Genomic DNA, 17,673 nt, shown 5'->3' with positions numbered 1-17,673 from the left:
CCCACGGTCCCTGCCCCACGCTCTGTGCGGCCGCGGTGCCGCCGCCTGACGCTGAGAGGAGCCCCGGTACAGCGCAGCAGAGCGGCGGGAGGTGAGCCGGGGACACGGCTCGTTCAGACGGCTGTGGCAGCTGATGGCACACGGGGGACAGCAGAGGACACGTGTTGTTGTGTCGGAGCGTGGCCCCACACGCGTGTGAGAGGATGCACGGGAACCGTAAAGGCCATGAGGCCACCACGGACCTGCGGCCACCACGGTCTGCTGACAGTCCCTTGGAGGCTGAAGAGATAGTGACAACACCACTGAGGAGGGGGACACGACACATCTGCCCACATCAGAGCCATGGCTTCCTTTCCTACCCAGGTCCTCTTCTCCCGAGATGGCTTCCTGGCAGACACATCCTTCCTAAGCCACCGACTACTGGGCTGGTACCTGCCGAGGGAGTGCAGGGAGCTGCCGGGGGAATTCACGCTGGTTCCTGGCCATAAAATATTCATTAGCACAGCCGCCAAGAGAAGGAAGGAAATAAAAGATAAACAGAAGGGGATGGGGGGAGAAGACATAATGCTTGCAGCTCAGCATGGCACTGACAAGTCCATAGCTGAATCAAAGTCTTTATACCAGTCATCACACCAGTATGTGGGTCCCCTGGTGTCCATGTAAAGCCTGATTCATTGTCATGGGCACATAAACACTCCTAGAAAATGCAGCCAGGAAAGAGCAGTCCTCGCAGGCACATCCAGCATGGGTAAGGATGCCCTGTGACATGCACATCGCCAAAGGGCACCATCCTGGCTTGGTGGTCAGAGACTGTTCCTGCCTGTGCCAGCCCTGGATGGTACCTGGGCTTCAAAATATTTCAACCTGGGCTACACCCATCAGGGGCAATACCAGAGAAGGGCCCCAGCCCAGGGTCACCTTGGCCAGGGCATCTGTGGGCTCTCTGGAGTCATCCTGTGGCTGGCAGAAAGCAGATGCCAACATTTCTTTCAGGGAAGAAGGGCTGTCAGGATGGGAGGCACATTTCCAGTAAAAAGAAAGGGCAATCAGGCCGGGAAGGAGGAAAATTTCCATTACCGAGGAAGGATAATCAGAGTGGGAAGGATGCAGGACATCCTGCGACCCTGTGCCAAGCCTCAGCCTACCACTCACATCCACAGCAGCTGAGTAAATGTTCTGTTCTCTCTCTAAATAATTCAAACTCACCTTTTTTGGGGATGGAGGGCATACACATCCCAGCAATGCCAGACCCACAGCTGCTTGGCAGGGACAGAGCAGATCCTGGCTGGAGGGAGAGCTCAGCAGGACTCACCCCAGAGCCAGGACACAATGAGGGAGAAGAGAAGGAGGTGGACATCCCAGCAGCGGGGATCACATCAGGAGCCATGAGCTTCTGGTTCCACATACACCACATCTGAGTGTGTGGCTCCGTGGGATCTCAACACCTCTGCCACCAGCAGAGGAAGGCTCAGCCCAGCCAGCTCTGCGTGCTGCTCTGCTCCTGCCTCCTCCCTGCCCGGGGAAACCACAGCCTCCGGGTCTGGGGGAAGTGCTGAAAACGTGATGGCAGAGAAAATAAATAAGGCAGCTAATGAGGTAATTTGCATAGCTATTAGCAGTCAGGATTTGCAGCGGGTCTGACATGGGATGTGCTGTCACAGCGAAGTGCAGCCCGAGGGCTCCGCTGTGCTTGCAGAGGGAAACACAACACAGCCGTGCTGCACGGGCACACCGCGGGCACCCACCGCAGGCAGCCGCCACCGGGGAGGCGAGGAGAGCAGGAGCAAATCCAGCAAGGAGGTGGAGGAAGGCTCGGAGCAGGGCACACAGCCTGGGAGGAGCTGTGTGCTCTAACTGTGAGCCCCTCCTGCCCTGGGCCACACACCCCGAGGCTTGGCCCTGGGATGTACAGATCATGGGCCAGCACACAGCTCCTACCCTGCCAAGGCTCAGAGAGCATCCGTGAAAGGATGAGCTTGCAAAGCCCAAGGAAAAGCTGCCAGCAGCCCAGGCTGCCTCTCAGGGCAGCCCTGCATTGTCACAGCCAGCTGGCTCCATGTGCTTTCCCAAATAGAGCTGGCCACAGCTTGCTGCATCCTTTACATCTGCTTGCTCCCTTGTAAACCTGGCCTAAAACACATCCCAGGACAAGCACAAACCCTTTCCTACCCCAAACTTTGCTGCCAGCAAATCCACCTCACTCTGACTCCCAGCTGAAGGTCCAATTTTTGGGAGGTAGGACTGTTCATGAAGCAAAACGTCATCAACAGCTCTGCATCATAACTGCACACATCCTTAGCAGTTTGGGTCAGGAATCATTGAACCACAGCAGGCAGGAGGGCATTGGTCATCCTGGCACATTCAGGAATGCAGGGACAACCTGTGACACTGCTGGAAACCCCACGTGCTGTGCCCAGTAAATTGGCCGTGTGACGGAGAGGAACCAGGCAGGGCCACTCTCCCTGGGGCTGCCAGGGCACGTCTGGCTTTGATCACAAACCTGCCATGACAGCTCAGCTCGTTCTCAGCTGGTGGATCTTGCTGAAAAATGCATGTGACACGATCTGTCTGCTGGGGAAGGCACTGCCAGGGAAAGAACCCAGCCCGATGCTGTGCACTGGTCCTGCAGCACCCACCTGCCAGCAGCTGGCAGGCAGCAGGTGATGGGGCAGCAGCCTGGCTCTGTGGCACCACAGCAGGGACAAGGACATGCCAAAGCACCCCTGCAATGCAGGGAAAGGATGGGGCACCCCCACCATCTGATAGCAGAGACAAGCAGAAAGACCCAAGGGATGGGTGGTTGGACAGACAAACAGACACAAATTCCACCACTAACTTGGGTGGTGCGTGTCAGGCCAAGATGAAAGTCAGAGCTCCACAGGGTCCACCCTGGTGTGTCCATCACCCCCAGAACCCCTGTAAAGGCCCCCAAACATCCAGATTACACTGAGACACTGAATGCGCCCAAGCTGAATTTTTTCGTCAGTTCTGCTAAATATTTTAAGTATTTACATAGAAAAGCTCTCTGTGCTCGGCGGCATGCCGGTCCCCTTGGCATCACACAGGCGGCCACAGACACGCCCCCGCCTGCCAGGGTATGAATAATTCATTGACCCCAAGAACAGGATAGAAGCGGCGGGTAGGAGACGACAAAGTTGGGGGAACGGCTTCGTCAACCCCCGCCCCGGCTCCTGGGGTGAGCCCCGAGCCCATGTCCTGCAATAGGAGAACTGCACCAACTGCTGCAGGGAAACAGAAGCACAGGGAAGGGAGAAAAGCCAGGACTTTTATTGGACTGAGACATCGAGACAGCGGCTATAAGCAAGTAGAACCATAACTTGCCTAGACCATCTAGGGGCATTTCAGAACTTGTTGTGTCTGAAAAGCACAGCAATGTTGGGGGCACCCAGGATATATCGGGCAGTGAGGCAGCACAGCCCTCAGGAGCTCCAAAGAGCACGGCCTTCACAAGTGTAGCCTTTGCTGTATGAGGGTGCACAGCTCACACTGGTGCACAACACAGACACAACATCTCCCAATCCTAAAACAGCACCTTTTTGTCCCTCACATGCCCACCTTGCTCCTTGCCCATGGCACCTCATGGAAATCAGCAGGGATTTCCATCCCCAGGCCTGTTCCAGCACCCACTCCAATCATCACCAGGGTCTCCTGAGCTGAGAAGCTGGGAAAAATCTCAGCCTGGTCACAAGTGATGCCAGCCCTGCTCCCAGGCCTGCTGCAGGAGAGGACATTGTCCTCAGCATCTCTCCAGCCCTGCCACCCTCACCACCCCACACCAAGCCACGGCGATGGTGACAAATTAATGAGCTCCAAGCAATCACACATAGGTTGGGCTCCAGTAAATGGGAGGTGGCGCTAGGCTCATTTCCTTGCAATCAGCGCTCACTTGGCCACCAACAGATCTGTCTCGGCAGGGTGACAGGAGGAAGCACAGTGGGAACAGCCTGGGACACGACCTCGGCTCCCACGTGTTCAGGCAGCTCAGGGCTGCCTGTGGGCCAGGGAGAGGGACACCCTCTGTCACCCAGGCAGGCGCTGCCGCGCTGAGTGACACGGGCTATTAGCACCACCGCTTATCCAGGGGCTCCTGCACACGCCGGCTGCGCAGCTGGGAGAGGGAGATAAGACGCCCGGAGGGGAAACATGCTTCAAATGGCAGGAATCTCCCCCCAAAACGGACTTGGCTTGAAGGCACCCAGAGTGTTTGCTGCTATTAATAACTCCAGAGCTGTAATGAGGAGCATGCCCTCGGCTGAGGGGGACACAGCAACAAGCAGGAAGGGAGAGCAAAGCAATGCTAGAGATGGGGCTGAGGTCCTGACCCATGGCTCCTCACCAAGCCCATGGAGCCCCCACACTGACAACACTGTGGCACTGGCCTGAAGCCGCTGGATAGGTGGCTGGGTGGACCTGGGAGGCTCAGGGCAGACACAGCATGTTAGTACCCTTCCAAAAGCCCACAGCCCATCTGCACCCTTCTCCAGCCTCAAGCCAAGGCACTGCACATACCCATGGCCGGGATAATGGCAGCCCAGCCATCACCCTGAGTGATGGCTCAACCTTCCATCCTGCTGTGCTCTCTGCCCCAAGGGGCAGCAGGACCACCCACTCAGCATCTCCAGGGCACCCGCTCAGCCAACTGCCAGCCCAAGGGGGCCCTTAGAGACTGCCTTTTTAAACTGACATTTTGGGGACAGGAAAGCTATTTTCAGTTGTTTCAGAGACGGTGTTTCCGTTGCAGTTTGTCTGCCTCCACCGGAGGGAGGGATGATCTCCCTGGAGGTGCCATGGCCGGCAGCTTTGTGTTGGGCTGTGGTGCCCAGCACCAGCTCTGCACCACTGGGTCATCCTCATCCCTCCTCTGCCTGCCCAGTGCCTGAACCCACTGTGTTTGGGAGTACATAGGAAGATATCCCTGGGTTCCCACTTGGGCAGGAGGGTCAGGAGCATCCCATCTGGGAGAGGGGCTGGTAGGAGTCACAGGGCAGAGCCCAGGAGCCTTGCTCCTGCCTAAGACCTTCTCAGCATCAGCAAGTTTTCTTCTACACACCTTAATGAGACAATCCCAAAAATTAGCACACAGACCTGAACAGCACCCCCCTCCCTGGAGCCCCAGGCACTCTTGATAGGAATAAATGTGCCTGGCAATTATGGAGGGGGAGTACAGCCTTCCAGTGCAAGACCTGCAGAGAGATTCAGAAATAAATATGTTAATAATCAAATATCTATCCTGTGTCTGAGCTCACGGGAGGACTTTCAAGTCTAATTAGCGGAAGATTTGTACCATTGCTGCCAGGGCTCGAGGGACAATTTGCCGTGGTTCCCACAAAGTGAGAGGTTCTGCTATAATTAGCCAGCAGCATTCCTTCCATCTGCAAGGATTACCTCCAAACCTCCCCCACACTGGGGGCTGGGGGCAGGTGGGACCCAGGTAAGCCAAGATGAGAGATAGCCCTGGGCTTTGATCTGTGCAAATCGAGTCTGGAGCTGCAAATCCAGGGCAGGCAGGAGGACAGGCTGTGAGGATGGGCAGCACACCAGGAGGAGAGCTACCCTGAGCCTGCAAGTCATTCCATGTTTCCACACCTGTACACAACCCCTAAATCATCATGGAACTCGTCTCCCCACAACATGCTGCCACAAAGATCTAGAGTGCATCTAAAACTGTTCCATCACCAGACTGATTGTTTTTGTGCCAGGACCCCAAGAGCCAGGGCTGTTCACAGTGGGGGACATCAACTTCCCAGTCTACCCCAGTCAGACATGTTGTACATCTCATCCCCAACCCATCATAGCAGAATGAGCAGTGCCCAGGGGAGTACTCCTAACCCCCCAGCCCACGTGGTTTTAAACAGGGTGTGATGATTTCAAGTGCAAAACCAGCACACAGGGCCATATCCTGCTCCTGAGGATATCATAACAGACTCCATTTCCACTGCTACAACAACTTGTGGGGTAGCTGTGATGGGGAGAAAGGAGCACCCAGAGCAGAAAGACACAGGGGCAGCACCTGGAGGTGCACCACTGACAGTGCCCAAACTGAGACCAGCCTCCAGGGGAAGGTGCAAAGGCAGAGAGACACCAGAGGGATGAGGGAAGGGATGGAGACTGAGCAGAGAGAGCCATGTCTCCACTGAGGACCAACAGCACAACCAAGGATATTCTGCTAAGCAGGGAGTGGGACCCATGTGTCTGGTCTCACAGGGGGATAGCCTGGCAGATACTCTGCCAGAGATCACTGACCTGGCAGCAGCTGCCAGGGACACTCATTAGCACCAACTAATTGTGGGCAGAGGTGTCTGGCCTGGCAGCAGACCCTGCCTACATGCTTTTCCTAGCCTGGTAGCAGGCAAGGCTCTAAACTGAGGAGAGAATTACAGATGGGGTGTCAGTGGTCACATCCAGGGCGCTTCCTCAGGGCTGGCCTGGAAACATCTGTGCCAGAGATCCTGTGCCCATGAACAACAAAGTCAGCACCTCATCCCTCCCAAGGGCATGCAGGTACCCCATGTTCAGCCATGTTGCCCAGGCCAGGGCACAGCCATCCCCATCCAGCTCCTCTGCCAGCCCCGGGAGACCTCCTGAGTGCCACTGGGCTGTTCATCCTAGGAAACAAGGGTTACCAGCCCCTCACTTCCCCACAGTTATTTAATTAAGCAGTGATAAAAGAGAAGATGTATTATCCAGAGAGTGACAGCAGGTTGTAATTACAGCAGGGCGGGCTGAGAAAACAAACACTGCTGAGGAAAGCAAAGGATGGTGTGGGGCTGGGGGGACACCACAATCTCTTGGGACTCACATCCCTGTCCCAGCACTGTGGTCCAAGGTAGAGGTGGGACTCTCGAGTCTGTGAGAGATGGAGGAGGAGAAAAGGCTCCTTTGCCTCCATGGGTGTGGTCCCAAAAGAGCCTCTCCCTCCACCTTACACTGCACTGGGGTGGCCCTGATCCCAGCCCCTCCTGGGGGATGCTGGGGGGTGACCAGTCCCAAGGAACAGCAGTTTTCAGTGAGTCACTTGGAAATATTAAACACCATGTCCTTCTTCCCCTTTCTGCTTCAGTGCAGCCCCTGCACCGAGGGGCTTGGTGCCCAGCTGAGTAAAGGGCACTAAGTCCCAGCTGGGACATGGCACCCCAAAGGGGCTCTGCCTGTTCCTTCCCTCCTAGTCTCCTTAGCCAGGCACGATGCCCTTCTGCTGGGTTACTCCAGGCTTGGGTTTGAACTTGTGTCTGGTGTCTCATGCAAGGCTCAGACAGGTGGAACACACAGCATGGCCACACTGCAAACAAGCAGATCACAGCCCCGTCCCCACCCAGCCACCAGCAGCTCTCCCTGAGGAGAGGAAAAGCTTCACTCCCATGTTCCCTGTTGGAGGGTACCGTGGGTGCCATCACATATGAGTCATGCTGGGACATATCAGCGTGGCTCAGTCTTGAGGAGTGCACAGCACTTCCTGCCCATCCTGCACCATCAGACCCTGGGCAGCCCCCAGTCCCAGCCACATCCCTTCCCTTCATTAAATCCTCCTGCCCTCAGCCCAATCCTCTTACGCTCTCCCTCTCCTATTACAGCATCTTTAAATTAATGCCTGGCCAAGCGTGGGATAGAAGGAAATTAACCCTGGGGAGGGGGAGCAGTCTCCACAATGTCTCCTATCACCTAAAGCACTGTTCCTTGCCCTTCTCCCACTCGATATGCAGGGGAGACACTGGATCTACCACAATCACAGCGAGCATCACTCAAGCACAGGCTCTCCGTACCCACCTTTGCTGGTGGGGTGGCAAGTCCCCCCCTCTGGGCAGCCCTCTGCTTGGGAGGCTGCAAGGTCCCCAGGAGATACCACCAGCTGTACTTGGGTTTACACCAAAAACAGCCAGCTGGGAACTCACTGGGAGCAGTTTCAGAGCTGCCTGCACCCTTGCTGGGACATTTTGGAGTCCCCAATTCTGGAGCAAGAAGCCAGGAGGGATTTGGCTGCTGGTGGGAAGCACTGGTGACACTCACACCCTTGGGGAGCTCAGAGGAGCTGGAGTGGGTAGGAGGCAGGGATGTGGCCAGGACAAAGAGTGCCACAATACACACTCTGATCAATATGGGGGACACTTCTTGCCTGTGTCACTGTGGGGGAGTTGGAACACATCCCTTTCACAGGATCTGTGTGAGGATGAGCAGACACCAAGGCCGTGACATACAGGTTCATCCCCCCCGGCTGGGCTTCAGGCAAGACTTGGTTTTGGAAAAATGCCTCAGGGATCTGACCCCATTGCTGCCAGCATGGTGCAGCCGTGGGACCAGCAGGATCCCATCAAGCTGCCCTCTCCCAGGGCAGTGGTGGCCAGGGCCAGAAATTGCTTGCCAGAGCAGTGCTCCCGCTGATCCTCTCCGTTATGCAACAAATTATTCCACTTGCATTAATGACTTTGCGGCAAAGGGGGAAATGACATGAATGATTCCTGGTGCCTGGGAGTGACTCACTTTGCACGATGGAGGGGAAGCAAGCAGGGAGGGCGGGCTCCAGGAGAAATTTGTTTGGGTCAGCACGAGCAGCAGAGGGCTGGGGATGGGCTCAGGAGATCAACTGCTAGAAGCAGAATGAGGGGGGAAAGAAAGAGGTACTTAGCGGCAGATCCCACCACTCAGGAGAGGGCTGAGATGTCTCCAGGATATACTGGGATCAGTCATAACCACGGCATATTATAATATCTGTTACTGTGCTGCCCAAGCCGCACACCCCTTTTCCACCTGTGCTGTGACCCAGAACCTGGCACCAGCAGCTGTCTCTCCCTGCTCCAGAGTCAGACAAGAACTTAAGCAAGTGCAACCAGGGCTGGGAGTGCTGTACCCCATCACTGAACCACCCAAATCCAGCATGCCCCTAGGAGTCCAGCAGGATGGGCACCTGCCCACCATGGACCTTGAGGCAGCAGTGGGTAGGGCAGTACAGAGTACAGAGTACACATGGGCTGCAGTACAGAGCCTGGCATCTGACCCAGTCCCTTCTTCCTCACCTCTGGAGACTTCACTAAATCACACCATTAAAAATTAATGCGTATTCCCTCCTGGAATAAATCAGGAGCTGTCAGGGGCCAGTGCTGCCAGCCACCTCCTGGGGACACCAGAGACACGTGGAGACACACCGGGGACTTCAACAACCCACTGCCAAGTAGCCCCAGGGGGGCCCTTGCAGTGACAGAGGGCCAGGTGGATTATTGCCTTTAAACCCATTCAGGGGCTTTCTGTAAGCAATGCAATTTTAAAAAATTCAATCTAGGAAGAAGCGATTAACCAAAGGCACCAGGAGCAATGGCTCGCCTGTCTAATCTCGTTAGCGAGCAGGCCAGTTCTCATTTCACCCCACCACAGCTGCATGGGCTGCAGTAACCAGTGAAAGCAGATGGATGGCTCTTCCCTGTTTCCTCACCTGGCTCCTGATGGGTGTGAGAGTTTTCTGGTGCCTCCTTGCATCCCACAGGGCTCCATCTTCCACATATGGATCAAGGAAACCCCTCTTCCCTGTGACTCTCTTCCTGGCCAGACCATCACCAATGATACACCATCCCTAAATGAGTTGTTGGTAATAGGAAGAGGACAGGTAAGGGACTTGGTGCATCCCTGCTCTGCTGCTGGGGTCAGTGCCTGAAGCCAGGAGCAGGGTCCCACTGTCTGCCCCACAGAGGATCAATGACAGGGTCATACCAGTCTCTCTGGGTAGCATCTTGCCTAGAAGCCCATCTCTCCCTCAGACTGTCAAGCCCCTCCCCAGGAGGAATTTTGCTGCCATGGGATCTGTCTCACTGGGACAACTGGACAGACCAGGGTGTCCAATTCCATTCAGTTCTCAAGTCTCTGCAGGGCAGAGCTAAAGCAGCAGATTTGTGCCACCACCCCACCTGCTGAGTTAGTCACTCCATCATTGTCCCTGACCTGCTCCCTGGAGAGGGACCGCAGGTGACGCTGTCCATCTCCACTGCCAGCCCCTCGGGGCTCTGAGTATTCTCTGCCTACACAAAGGCACTGCTGCTGCTGCAGCTGCAGCACGGTCCCTGATGGACCTCTCTGTGAGCAGTGAGACTCCACACCTCCCTCCCATCTGCCCGTTCCAGGTACAGCCCAGGGCTAAGGGGAGCGTGGATTACATTTGTCTGCACTCAGGGGTGTGCAGTGCCCCCTCTTGCACAGGGCACAACCCCTAGAACACTCACTGAGGATGAAGCTGACACAGAAATTGGATGATCATACATGCTCAGAGTGGAGCTCCTGCTTGTATGTCCTGCAGACCTCAGGGTCTCAAGGCCCCCCATGTCCCTGGGTGGAGTGAGCAGGAGCAGCATGGATAGGACACTGACCTTGTTGCCAAGAGTCCCCAGCAGCAATGCCAACACCAACCTGGGGTTGGGAAAGGTGTCAGCTCCCTAAACAGAAGGGATCTCCAACCCAACAGGTTCAAAAGCAGAGTGCTTCCCGCCAAAATGGGGCTGGAGTCATCTGAACCTGGTGGAGCTGAGCCTTTGGGGCTGAAGAGACACACAAGGCATGGACACAGAAGTGCCTGTCAATGGTAGTGAGTGCCTTCCCCAGGAGTGTCCATAGGTGACTTACCCTGCCTGGACCACAGGGGAAACATTCCAGGAAGCTCACATTCAGAGGCAGTGAAGGTGGCAGCCCTCCACATCCCCCCTCTCCATCAGCTCCTGTTGAAAGCAGCAGTATCCTGCCCCCAGCTCCCCTCCTGCAGGGCTCCATCTCCAAACAAGCTAATTACTCTCACTGCTCCCCAGGGGCTGCACCACCCGTTTTCATTTGAAGAGGAAGACAAATTTACTTAAAAGCCAGAAGCAGCCAGAGCCACAGCAACTCGGGGACAGGAGGACCACAGTAAGAGCCTCCCACCCAGCACAGCCCAGATGCCACAGAACATTTGCAAAGCCCTCAAAGGGAGGGATCGCTGGGAGCAGGGTCACTCATCCCCTGTACACTGCCATTCACCCCCTTGGCATGGCATGCACCCAGCCCCAGCTGCCAGCAGAGCACTCTGGCATTGACAGTGGGTTGAACATGACCCCTGCACCCATCCACAGACTATGCCCCATGGAAAGGGACTCCTCTGCCCCTTCGCTCCCATGGAAGATGCTTGCAACAGCCCCAGCAGTTCACTTGCTCAGCAATAACCACCCTCAGAGTTCTACAGTGTTAGTGAAGGGTTGTGAGGCCCCACCTCAAGCCAGAACCCCTTGCCACGGCATCAGACCACCCAGCTCAGCCCCCCTGGCGAGAGACGACAGGAAGATTTGTTTCACTAAAGGCTCATTTATCTGCTGCATGATTAGAGAGCAGGGCTGGGATCCATCCTGGCGGCAGGAGAGCGATTTGCCAGCAGATGGATTTATCATCTCCCAAGCACAGCAATTTGGCTTAAACAAAATCAAACCACTTCCCCTAATGAAAACATCACTAATGAGGAGTGAGGCAGAGGCAGCTCCATGAACGGGGTCTCCTTGTCCTTCAGGGCTGGCGTGACCCACTGATGTCTGGGATGTTAATGCATGAGGCTCAGGTCCAGCTGGGACATATGGACCCAATACAGCTGGAAGACCCCAGAGTTTGCTACAGGGACCAAACCTCCTCATGTCCTGGCTCCCAAAGCTCTGAGGGCAACTCGTTGCAGCACAACACATATGAGAACAGCATCACTGAGTTGAGATACCTTTTCTAGTTGTAATATGGCTAACAGTGAGGAAAAACTCTATGCCCAGACACAGAGATGGTGAAAAAGCCTGTCCGTGGCCATCCCTGTGCAGCAGGAGCTGTATCCCTTGGCCAGAGTTCTGATAATCCATGAATTATGCATCAGCATCTGTAGAGATCAGCCGTTTAACCGGCCCAACCAAATCCACAAACTTCCTGCCAATTAATCCTGTGCCACCAATTCCCCATGGACTCCAACCTGCCTTTGCTTGCAGGGATGCAGCAGTGGCTGCCAAAACCTCAGCTCCAGCCTTTCCACCTGCAAAATCCAATCTGCCTGTGAGCAGTGGTACCCAGCAGCATCACTCACATGCCCCTTGCCCCACGTGTGGCTAGGAGCAGCATCCCTTCCATCAGGGACTCTCAGGATCTTGGCAATGCCACAACACCCCATGAGAGAGAAGTCATCAGCATCAGAGGACTGCAGACAAGCCAGGACAGCAAAGAGGGAAGAGGAAGAGGGTACAGATGCCAGAAAGAGGGAGACAGCAGACAGAGATGAGGCAGAGTCAGGCAACAGTCCCATCACCCCGGGAAGGTGCAGCAGCCATTGAGGGCAAGGCGCTTTGGCACAGAGATGACCCATGGGAGTCCCTAACCCTGGCACACAAGGGGGAGACCCTTCCCTACAGTATCCCACCCTGACAGAGGACCTCCTGGGAGCATGGGGACCTGGCTCAAGAGTCAGTGTGGCTTCCAGCCCAGCCTCACTGCCAGACTGCAGGAGCAGAAGTGGCAAGCAGAGGGAGGTTGCATGAGGCAGCAGCAGGAGGGGAGGCAGGTTAGCGAGGGAGCAGGGGGACGGGCAACACACAGTTCCCACGGGTCAGATACCCAGGGGAAGGACACTGGTGGGTGTCGCCCCTACTGGGGACTGCTGCTAGGAGGAAGGGACAACCCATGCCTGACAGTGACCAGAGAGATGCAGGTAGCTGGCCCTGCCAGACCCATGAGGACAGGGCTGTGCACCGAGGGCTGTTTTCGAGGAAGCAGCTGGGCAAGAGAAGGACCTTTATTCTGGACATGGGCAAGCTGGTCTTGGGCATGGTCTCCACCCCACTTCCCCTCCTTGGGATCCATTCAGCACACAGGCATTGCACACAACCTGCCAAGCACACTTGCAGCCACGCTAGCCCCTGCCTGCTCATGCCCTTGCTCCCACCCAATGACCCTGTCACTCCATCCTCCAGCTGCAGATCCCAGTGCTTCCCCCTACACACACTATTACTTAGGACAGGCTAGCACTGACACCTCCTCCACACTCTGGGAAATAAATTATCCCCCGTGCAGATGGAAGTCCCACGCTATGGCAAGCTGGTTGAGATGTTCCCCCCACCTGGCTAATCATGGGCTCTGAGCAGACAGATGAAGCTGCTGGATTTACTGGCAGCAGAACAAGCCCCTGGCACAGCCCTAGATCTGCCCACCACCTGGGACCCTCCTGTGGCATTGCCAGGACACAGCTCCTCAGCTTTATCCCATGGCAGAGACTGGAACCCTGCTCCCATTGTCTTCTCAACAATCCAGCTGGCCTGTTCTCCCTCTGATGTGTCTGTGGAGACAGCTTGGCCTCACCTCTCCTTTCTTACTGCCATGGGGAGAAATACCTCTGAAACACCCTCACTTGAGGCAGAGAAGAGAGCTCAGCCAGATGCTGCACTGCCACTATACTGCTGCCTAAGGCTTTCATCTCACAGGGTGGGCTGCTAAAAGTGCTAGGAGTTGGGGAGTCCCCATCCATCAGCTGTGCCTCTGGAGAGAGGAGGATCCCAAAGCTCTGCAGATGATCTCTATAGCAATTGCTCAACCCTGCAAATGCTGCGGCTGCCTTTGGGGTGGAGCAAAGCGGTTGCTCGAGTCCCCAGATGACAACTGGAGGAAAAAAGCAGGGGTGAAAAAGGAAGGGTAAAAAGTGAGCCTCTTAACCCTTTTTTGGGGGCCCAACAGCCCTGGAGATGAATCCTTCATTTTTCCAAAAGGCAGTTAGGGGCTTTGCCCCACCCCAGACAACCTAGATATTGACCCTGTGCTGGCACATGCTGTCCCACTCATGGGATACAGCATGGCTCAGAGGGGTTTGTTCAACGGGGTAAGACAAGTCCCAGGCCATCCACCCTTGCTCCAGATCTGGAGCTAGGGTAGCTCTGATGCCCACACATCCCTGTGGAGCATCAGGCAGGAGAGAAACCCTCCTCCAAGCTCACTCACCTCTCACACTGCCAGCATTCAGAGTTAGGGATATGGTACCTGCACTTCTTGGGACAAAGTGGCTCTGAATTCCCATTTCTTCTGCATGGAGAGCCATGGCCAGAGCAGTCCTGAGACACTGGGTCTGGGCTCTGCTTGCACACTAATCGCTCATGCCATTAGAGGCTGGAGGAATAATGTAATTTATGGATGGCTTTTATTTCTCGCTAGCGTCATCTAAATATCCCAGAAATGGACCAGTTTAATTTCCTGGTGGTGTAACCTGAACATTTCTCTCCTTAACACCCAGGTGGGTGCCCAGCCGCAGGCTCAGCGGCCAGGCAGGCACGGCTGCTTCCTGCCCTTGCCCCGTGCCGCAGCACCAGGGTCAGCACAGGCAGGGTCCATCCCGGCCCGCCCAGCACAGCCTGCCCGTGCTCCCCCGGCGCCGGGAGCGCTGCTGCTCTCCCCACTGCTCACACGCAGGCAGTTCTCATTCACTCGGGCCTCTCACACACACATCCACGTGCCCGCATAGCTGGGCATCTGCAGGGAGTGGGGACTGTCACTGCACCCTCATTTTCAACAGCTTTTTAAATTTAAGAATGAGTGGACATTGTGGAGTGTTTCTACCCTGAGCATGGCTGGGGGTCCTGCTTCCTGTTTAGCCCCTCTCCTTTTGGAAGTGAGTGTTGCTAACCCTTCTCTGGGCATGCACAGGTGGGAATTATGTTGCTCTCACGCCTGATTTTGGGCAGTGACGAGGAGGCAGCAGGACTGACTTCTGTCCCTGTACACACCAGCAACCACTGGAGCTGCTGTGGGGCTGTTGCCTCACCTGACACCATCTCTCGGTTAACAGCTCTTGCATGGCAGATGTTCTCTAAACTCTGGCACATCCTGATGGATGGGGGTCTCCAAAGCTGCAGGAACACCACAAACTGCTCATACTTGACACCAAGCAGAGCTGAGCTATCAAACAGCAGGTGCCAGCAGCAGCCCTCCTGTCTGCAGGTAGATGCTAAGCCCACACAGGCACTGCCAGCTTCACCCCAGAGCTTTGCTACAGCCCTGTGGAGGTCCTGACTCCCCACCACACCTCCACGATATCAGGAGGGCCAAGACCAGGTTAGAAGGCATGGGGTCAAGCTAGTAAACCCCCCCTAAGGTTAAGGGTGCCTCCTCTCTCCTGCCTGCATCACTTCTACACTTTCTCCCAGAAAGACAACTTTCCCTCCACAGGGGAGGTCATTTTCACTGCACTCAGCCAGCACAGGGGCAATCAGTGCCACTGGGACCAGCTCCCTCTCCTCCATGGTGCTACTGCAGGCTCTGCCCTGGCAGGTCGCTGACTTGACAGTGATGGGAAATGAGTGACATGCCCTACGGGGCCTGTTTCCCACTCTGGGAAATGGGGCACATATTTCCAGCCTTATTTCCCCAAAGAACTCCAGAAAGCCCCATCCCTGCAGCCAGGGACTTGCATGGTGGCACAGCTCCACTCCATCCAGCTTGCTGCACAGCTGGCTCAGAGGTAAGCCCAGGCATAAAAGGTCTCAGTCTTGGAGAGACTGGAATTTATTTTTATCTTTGATTTGATTTAAATCCATATGGACATTTTAAAGTTACCGGAGAAACCAAAAGTTGTGTGTGGGTTCCAAGTTCCTACACAGCTCAAAAATATCTTCCCTACAGCACGTTTGGGCAGACAGTAAGCAGTGTTTCCCATGTGTGGGGCTGTTCAGGAAAGCAGAGCAGGGGTCCTGCTCTGATACCACCACCAATTTGAAATTCTAGAGCAAATCCTGAAATCCACCCCAGACTTCAGCAGGAAAAGCATCACCGGGACTCAGGGAAGGCGCCTGTGCACACAAACAGCGCCTGCGGCACAAGGACACCGAACCACCGGCCGAGGAAAGGTTCAGCTCCACCGTGGGTCCCGGGAGGCAGGTGGGAACTGCTGCCCCATTTCACAGCTGCTGCGACAGAGGCCCTGAAAGGGGACAGGATTTGGCCTGATCTCTGGAGAGCACGTGGGGAAGGAGGGGTGTTGCCAGCTCCAGCCCAGCTGCTTCCCTATCGGACGGTGGAGGATGAGGTGTGACGGATCGACAGATGTTGTGGGATGTGGGATGCTCGGCAATTCCCTGATGGGGCAGAGGATGAAGGGGAATTATAACAGGGTCACAAATGGGTCGTCTTAATCCTCTCTGTCCCACAGCTATCCCATCCAGGGGCGGGACATCTCAAGGGATGCTCTAGGGGAGAACGGGTGATGGGTGAAGACACCAGGCACCGTGGTGCTGCTGGGGTTTTCCGAGAAGAGCGAGCCTGTCCTCCCTGGGGAACCTGCGGCCGGGATGCTGCTGTGCCACCCCAGGGTGCAGCGGGGGTCCAAGGCAGGGCAGAGAGAGCCCAGCGCCAGACCCCGGTGTCCCGAGGGGCTCGGGTGTAACAGTGAGGGAGTGTGAACATGGGGGGCGGCCAAAAGCGATCCAAGCATCCCACCCCCCGTCCGGGGCCTTTTCCTTGCCTCGGGACAATCTCTGCACGCTGGGACCAGCCCTATCGCCCCCGGAACATCCTCCCCCCGAGGGTCGGGACTGTCCCCCTGCTCCAGCGCCGGGGTCGCGGCTTTCCCGTCTCCCCGAGCACGGCGTGCGGCGGAGCGGAGCGGGCAGGGAGCGGGCAGGGAGCGGGCAGGGAGCGGGGCTCAGCGGGGCTGGAAGCGGTGCCCGGGACCGCCCGGCGCCGTGCTCCGAGTGGCTGCTGCACCTTCCCCGGCGGCGGCACTCACCCGTCAGCTGGTCGTAGGAGCCGTCCAGGTCGCGGGAGTCGGACAGGCTCTCCTTCCTGCCCTTGTTCCGCATCTTCCCGCCCCGCCGAGCGGCGCGGGGAACGGCGACGGGGCGCACGGGCTGCGCCGGCGGGCAGGGGCTGCCCGCGGCCGCCGCCTCCCCCCGCCCCGCCGCCCGCGCCGCTCAGCGCGGCAGCGCCAGGGGCCGGCGGTGCCGGGAGCTCGGCTCGGCTCGGCTCGGCTCGGCTCGGCTCGGCACGGCACGGCTCAGCTCGGCAGCAGGAGCGCGCAGCCGCCCCGGTCCCCGCCGCCGCCGGGGCTGGGCACGGCCGCCCCCTCCCTCTCCTCCTTCCCCGCCTCTTCCCGGGAACCGCCAGCCCGGCCCCGCCGCCGCGGGGAAACTGAGGCACGGGCGGGGGGCGGAGAGCGGGGGCGCTCCCGGGAGGAGGCAGAGGGAGCTGCTTGGGGCTGCACCGAGGTGCGGGCTCCGGCGGTTCGGATGAGACTCAGGCACAGGCACCGCGCAGGGACGGAGAGTGGGACAGATACAGAGGAGGCGTGAGACGGGAGGGGCGCGGACCCCCAGAGCCCACGGCGGGGGAACGAGAGCCCCCCGAGCCCTGGGGTCAGTGCCCACGCCGGGCTGCACCGTGGGACCCCCGGAAGGGGAACCCCAGCCGTGCCCAGTCCCGCGGGGCTGTTGCATCTCAGTCTGAGGGGAGAAGCTGGATGAGAAATCAGTCCGAGACGGAGGGGATGGGCAGGGGTCAGGAGGTGCAGGAGAGGTGTGGGCAGGGCAGCCAAGCACAGGTGCGGGTCCCACTGCCGACCCCACCCCGAGCGTGGCTTTCCCTGCAGGGTGGGAGTCTTTAGCAGGATTTTACTCCCATCTCCTGCAGCCCCGGGGAAAGGGTGAAGCAGCA

At 57.1% G+C, this 17,673-nt stretch overlaps 1 protein-coding gene across 3 annotated transcripts in view; it reads right to left on the bottom strand.

Moving 5' to 3' along the window:
* KCNIP2 (potassium voltage-gated channel interacting protein 2) overlaps positions 1–16,971 on the bottom strand; it is a gene marked incomplete at its 5' end in the record, with an annotated part of 43,209 nt that extends 26,238 nt beyond the window's left edge. For 2 of the 3 annotated variants that reach the window (XM_083866756.1, XM_083866752.1), the window contains one exon: positions 16,751–16,823. In XM_083866756.1, the coding sequence (XP_083722882.1) occupies positions 16,751–16,823 (73 nt within the window). Of the gene's footprint in view, positions 1–16,750 lie in introns of all 3 variants that reach the window. The other variant, XM_083866754.1, reaches the window with a different exon arrangement.
* Positions 16,972–17,673: the final 702 nt, after the last annotated feature.

Source organism: Zosterops lateralis, assembly GCF_965231275.1.
Source record: "Zosterops lateralis genome assembly, chromosome: 8".
Classification (NCBI taxonomy): Eukaryota; Metazoa; Chordata; class Aves; order Passeriformes; family Zosteropidae; genus Zosterops; species Zosterops lateralis.
Note: the sequence above shows the minus strand (reverse complement) of the source record. Positions and strands in the feature narration are given on the sequence as shown.